This window comes from Lepisosteus oculatus, chromosome 6 (genome assembly GCF_040954835.1).
Source record: "Lepisosteus oculatus isolate fLepOcu1 chromosome 6, fLepOcu1.hap2, whole genome shotgun sequence".
Lineage (NCBI taxonomy): Eukaryota > Metazoa > Chordata > Actinopteri > Semionotiformes > Lepisosteidae > Lepisosteus > Lepisosteus oculatus.
In genome coordinates, this window is record NC_090701.1 from 21,748,559 (window position 1) to 21,755,229 (window position 6,671).

General features: G+C 39.7%; 1 protein-coding gene across 1 annotated transcript; it reads right to left on the bottom strand.

Annotated features, from left to right (window-relative positions):
• Positions 1–377: 377 nt before the first annotated feature.
• LOC138239404 (neurexin-4-like) lies at positions 378–5,642 on the bottom strand. Its single transcript, XM_069191068.1, has 4 exons — positions 5,494–5,642; positions 4,891–5,017; positions 1,745–1,930; positions 378–526 (listed from the first exon to the last, which is right to left on the bottom strand). The coding sequence occupies exons 1-4, from the start codon at positions 5,611–5,613 to the stop codon at positions 501–503; spliced, it is 459 nt and encodes a 152-aa protein (XP_069047169.1). The 5' UTR covers positions 5,614–5,642; the 3' UTR covers positions 378–500.
• Between the last annotated feature and the right edge of the window lie 1,029 nt (positions 5,643–6,671).

Consider the following 6,671-nt stretch of genomic DNA (forward strand, 5'->3'; position numbering starts at 1 on the left):
ATTTTGCACACATACTCTCCAATGTGTATTGTGCTGCAGTACTGGTTCAGTAGTTCCCCAATGCTATTCTTAAACATTTCTTGCATCCACAACTCACTGATAATCATTGTCTGTGACTCATCACATTTTAAAAATCCTTCTGTCTTTTCTACCCAGAGCTCCTGAAGGTGGAAGCTGAATAGTTCTTAGTGATGCCTGTTAACTGGTGCAGAGATGCAGTTCGCCAGGTCTAAATACCAGAGCAGCTCCTCCTACTGTATGCCTGTAGTCAGTGCAGCAGTATCCTTATGTGAATCTTTCCTCTCATCTAAAAATTCAAATAGGTCATCTTTGAATTTCTTGTCTCAGGAGTAATGTCAGCATGTCAGCAGGTCTTGCCTAAAAGCTCTATAACAAACCACAATCAACTGGTTTCTCAGGCAAGTCGGGATACAATTTCCAATAATCTTCGGTATGCCCTCTCTCCAATAACTATATCTGCTGTCCTTTTATGCCTTGGTTTAGATGCTCGGTGATGTGCTTGAGACTGAAACGAAATCAGAAAAGAAAATCATCAAAGCAACATTCAGTCTTAATCTTAGGTTTTGGCTGCCTTTTCTGATCCTCAGTAGAAAAAAGGTACTGTAGGTAAAATAGGATCACTGTGCAACTTATTTTGTTCACATTATCAATATTAGACATTCCTGCATCAGTAAATTAAAATTAATTAACTTGTCATTTCCTTATATTGATGTATTATTATGCATGATCCTTAAATGTCCAAATTATCACATTTTCCAGATATTTTCAGATGTTTCAAATACACATACTGTATACAAGCAGAGATTAAGCACCATGATGAAGGATGCCACATTGTATAGAACTCAAGCTCATCCAGCCCAAAGTGGTAGAAGGATATGTTATCTATTCATTTTTTAACGGGTTAATCCGATTTAGGATCGTGGAGAAGCCAGAGCCTATCCCAGCAAGCACTGAAATACACCCCAGATGGGATGCCAGTCCACTGCAGTGCAAACACAGACACGCACATACTCACACCAAAGTTAGTTTAACCAAAAGCCAATTAACCTACCAGTACGTCTTTGGACTGTGGGAGGAAACCAGTTCACCCAGAGGCACCCCAGGTCCAAAATGGAACTCCCCCAGTACTGACCAGTGTGCTACCATGGTGCCCGAGAGTGGAATTCTACTAATCCACACCTCTAGTTCATATGCAAAAGCAGAACTCAGTAAAGAGAAGCCCTGGCTCTAATATCGCATGGTAGAAGCCCTGGCTCTAATATCGCTGAGATGGATATTGCTGAAATAATTCAGTATTTAAAGCTGCTGATGTTCCCAAAAAAGAATATGACATGAACATCAATCCATTTTCTTACCGTTTTATCCAATACAGGGTCACAAGAGAGCTGCAGCCTATCCCAGTAAGCAACAGCCTCAAAACAGGGTACACCCTGGACACGATACCAGTCGATCACAGCGCAGACAGACACAGACATGCACACACTCACACCAGGGCCAATTTTCCCAAAAGGCAATTAACCTACCAGTAAGTCTTTGGACTGTGAGAGGATACTGGACCCAGAGGAAACATAAAAGCTCCTCACATACTGTATAGCACCTCAGGAATTGAACCCAAGCCCCTAGTGCTGTGAAGTTGCGATGCTATCCACTGCACCACCGTGCCACTAGCATGACATAAACATAACACTAGACAAAATATGAAGAAAAGGAAAACAAACCTTACTTTTCCCTTTGCAGGTCAGTTTTCCTACAGTGTGGAAGGCCATTTCTAGAGGGGAATCCTTAGTGTCCCCAAAGTGCACGGCCTTCACAGGCAGCGAGTTTTTGTCTCTGAGAAAACCCTCATCCATCCTCCAGACGTGATCATTGCTGTCACAGTTACACAGGCTCCTCATTCCAAAGCATGTACCTGTGGCCAATACCAAGGCAGTTGGATTGCAATTCTTATTAGGACATTATAAAAAATGAAAAACAAAAGATCTACCATGACGTGAAATCGGAGTATGCTATCTTGTTGCAAAATCTACACATTTACATTAGTCTAATTCTTAGGTTCTGCAATGAAAATACGGTAAGACAAATTTGGATGTCAAACAATTTTCAGTAGCTAATAATAAAAGCATTATTATTATAACATTGAACCTCAAAAAAATGCTACAGCATTAAAAGAATGTTATTCCTAAGGCACTCTACTTTTGTAGAGGCCCAGAAGCCATATTTCTGTTAAGCTACGTTTAAATATTGAAATTACGAATAAAGGTATTTCCTTTTAAAAGAATCTGATCTCTAATGCCTGCTAAACCTTATGCAGGTATAATGTGCTTTGCAAAAGTATTCAGACTCCTATGGTGTATCACTTTGTGAAGTAACACTGATGCATACATCAATCCGGCTATTTTCTAACCACTTTATCTGATACAGGGGTGCAGGGGAGCCAGAGCCTAGTCCCAGCATGCAACAGAAACAAGGCCTGGACAGGATGCCGGTCCATCACAGGGCACACACTGACTTAAACATACACACGCTCACACCAGGGCCAAAGTTCCCAGAATCCAATTAACCTACCAGTAAGTCTTTGGAATGTGGGAGGGAATCAGAGCAACAAGAGAAAACCCATGCGAACACGCAGATAACACTGAAACCTTGCATACGCATGGTAAAATTAATACTTTACTCAAAACCTGGGAGTTCAAATGGAAAACTTTTAAGGGTAAGATAACATAGTAAATGTCAGAAAAAAATAAAGAGCTGATAAAATGTTGATTGCAGAAGCATTCAGACCTGTAAGCTCTGTATTTGGTGTACATACTTTTGGTAGCAATTACACAAGTCTTAGGTAAGTTTGTGCACCAGTTTTTGCAATTTTTACTCACTCTTCTTTGTAGATTTGCTTACAATGTCCCATTGAGTATGGGCAGCAGTTTACAAGTCCTTCCACAGATTCTCTGACTGGGCCACCCAAGCACAATGCTTTTTTATTCTTAAGTCACTCCAGTGTAGCTTTGGCTTTGTAATTTGGCCCATTGTCCTGCTGAAAAGTGATGTTTTGCCCTTTTTATGGTCTTTAGCAAACTGGGGCAGGTTTTCTTTTGAAACTGTATTTGACTCCCCATCCAAGAACTGGCTCTTTCAAGAAACAGCTTGATGAGATCTTTGGATCAATTAACTACTAATTACCACATGGGCTACATAAGCTTGTTTACTCTTGTTTCTTATGGCACTCATGACTAGGTAATGCACTGTGCTGAGTTTGTTATAGTTATAACTCTTTGCATTTAGACCAAAAAGGTTCAGTTTCATTCCACCTCACCACATAATCTGTTGACACATCTGCAGTATCAATTAAATGCTTTGTGAAACTCCATACAGGATTTTAGTTGATGGGTTTTCCACTCTGCAATTTAGGCCAGCTTTGTGGAGTAGACATCATATTCTTGACTCAGGGCTCCCACCTATACTTTGGTCCTATCTTGCCTGTATTATAATGTCTGTTGTCTAAATTTATTGTGCATGTCTGTTTTTAATTTGCGCCTATTTTTTTCTCTAATGTTACTGGGTACACGTGAATGAGTTAGCATTTTAATACACTTGTTGTATATGGGAAATAAATCTTGATTATTGAATCATGGACATTCCAGGTACTTTTAATTTATTGGAAATTTAATCAACTGTATTCACAGGGATATTCAGAGACTTCAATATTTTTTACTCTTCTCCTGATCTGTGCTTTTCAATGAATTTCCCTAAGTTGCTTTTTGGTCTTCATGGTTGAGTCTTTGCTTTAAACCCACTACCTGACCAGAGAAACTCACAGGGACACATGTCTTTATTCTGAAATCATTATAAATAAAATGTATGCACACCATTTATGCATACAAACAATGCAACGCAATCTGTATCACTCTTGATTACTAGCTATCATGGCAGTAGGTTTTGCAGAAATTATATTCGTAATTTACTTTATACATCAGAATAGAAGAGCATAACATCTGGATTGGAGAAGGAATCAGGCAGGGAGATGTGTGTTGCTGTTATATAGTACTGTACGTATATACAGGTACTGTATATGTAGTTCATAATGACACAACTCCTTTTATCACCTCTTAAAGGAGAAATATGGTACAAAATATCAGTTGTAAGCAGTGCCAAACTGAAGGTCACATATTAGGATGTGCCGAAAGTTGTGTGGAAACACTACTGAGCTCTAATTAATATGTAGTTAGAAAATCAGGAGTCAGCTACAGTATATCTGCAATTCAGTCTCAGATATTGAGTCCTCAGTGCTGTTTAGCTGCCTTTAAATAGGAAGGCATTAGCATATAAAAGCACATTGTAATGAGTAAATGAGAGAGGTAAAACACTGATTCATTGGTGACATTAGTGAAAACAGTCAAATGGTGCTATATACTGTACAAAAGGCATCTTTATGTGGCTTAGACCGAAAAGACTGCACTGAAAAACAAATTTCTGGGATTAGTAGTGTGGAACTATGAACATTTTTGGATCATATAACTATCATATAATGATATTACATTCTGAACTCCAGTTTCTCAGAAAATGTGATTTTTGTTTCACATTGGATTACCCCCCTTTAATTGAAAAAATAATTTTACACGGTAAAATATCTTATTTGGATGAGGTTTTTAGATAAGTTCACCACCAACAACAGGCTAGATGGGCCTTATGTTATGTTCTTATGTTCTAATGAGCATTATATAAATTAAAGCAAACACCCGTATGCCACAGATAGATCCATGGAAAAATGAATCCATATGAATTAACCACACCAAACATGCAGACTCTGCAATGAGTGAGAGCTGTCCGTCAGGCTGACTGAGGACAGAAGCACAAGATGGCGGGCCCAGTCACCTGTCATGCCACACGCACAGCTCCCACTGTTCCTCTCAGCTCCTCCCCAGTCCAGCATCTTCTGCCCGTCCCATGAGACCCACCAGCCCCAGCCAGACTGAACAAAGCGAGTGTGCCGACAGTCCAGCTGCAGGACGAAAAACAAGGTTCAGGCTCTGCATTTCAAACACTAGGACACTAGTTCAAAGCAGTTTAATCCAGTTTAATCCTGTCCACAGTTCAACGGCTAACACAAATGATTCTGAACACAAATATTTATCACACATGTCCGTGAAATCTAATGACAGGGGTGTCTGAAGATTTGTGGGTATTTAATACAGGCAAATGAAGAAAGTTTAACAATTGTTTGTCTTTCTACTTTTCAGTCTAGATAAGTCTTGGCATTGCTGTAACTGGGTAGAGTTTGTGCAAATGAGTTCTATGAAATACTTAACACTTCATAACCTGTCAATTAAAGAAAAATACCAACCTCATCATAACTTCTGATGGAGGCTTCAGGAAAGAGCTATTTTGACTTCTCAACGTCAGTTTGAAAACATTCTACAGCAGACGTTTTAACAGCTGTGCAGCTGTCTTCTCTCCTGCTCTCTGCTCCCAGCTCACCTTGACATACTGCTGGCAGGACCTGGACACTTGTGTTAAGGCGTGGAGCTGAGGGAGATCTGCTTCGTATTGGAGCTCTTTCCTGTAACAGCCTTTCTCTTCGCAAGGAGCCACACGCATGCGGTGCCCACTGTTGTGACTCACCACTGTGATACCTGAGTCAGGAGGACACAGCCCAGCAAGATCACAGATACACCTGCATTAGTGTTCTAGCAGCAAGCACAGGGCCAGCACAAGGTGGCCCAAACTCAGAGAAGTCACACTGTGGTAGAGACAATATACACAAATGGTAAAAAGAATCATAGTACTATGACACCCATCAACAAAACAAAGGATCTGGAAATTGTAAAAGTGAGATGGCAAAATCTAATTTTATTTATATTTAAGCAGTAAGAGTGCTCAAAAAATCTGTAAAAATTTGCTTAACACAGTAAAATCCAGACCCAGAGGATGAGTGCTCACAAAGCACAAAAATGTACTTCAGAAATTGAAATAAAATGTGAGTTAGGAGGTTTAGGTCCTCCCAACACCAAAACAAGGTAGAATCCGGATACTAAATGGAGTGCAGTTCCTAATATTGCTAAGAAAAATGCTTCTGATTCAACTTAAAAAAGCTGGTTTCTAATTTGCCAAATTCTTATGCGCGTTTTTCGTTCCACCTTAAATGCTGCTGCAGTGATGTTATGTCGCCTTTCGCCTGTAGATGGCTCTCTTCGGTCAGTACTAATCCAGATGGAATACTGTAGACATCCTCAGTGAAAGGGGAAATCCAAATAAATAGCGACTGTCCAAATTGTATTTTTGTATGGAATATATTTCAGAAAATCGCAAACCAATTTTAAAAACTCACAATAACACGAACTTGCACTGGGAAAAGGTGATTGCACTTTCTGCTGTATTGCTATGGCCCTCCCCCCTGATTATTAAAACGTCTCACCATTCTGACACTGTGGTGTGACACACAATGTAACAGACTCTCAAAATACTGAACTATAAGAAAATGTACTGTATCGTTTTTAAAAAAAGGCCCCCTGACTAAAATGGGGTTACTAAAATGGTGAAAAGAGATTGTCTGAGCGGTTTAGTCAATAAGTGAAAAAATTCTTCATAAACCCCAACTTGTAAGTGATTTCACCAGAATATACCCGGGCGGTTGGTATAGTAGGAGGCACGTGAAT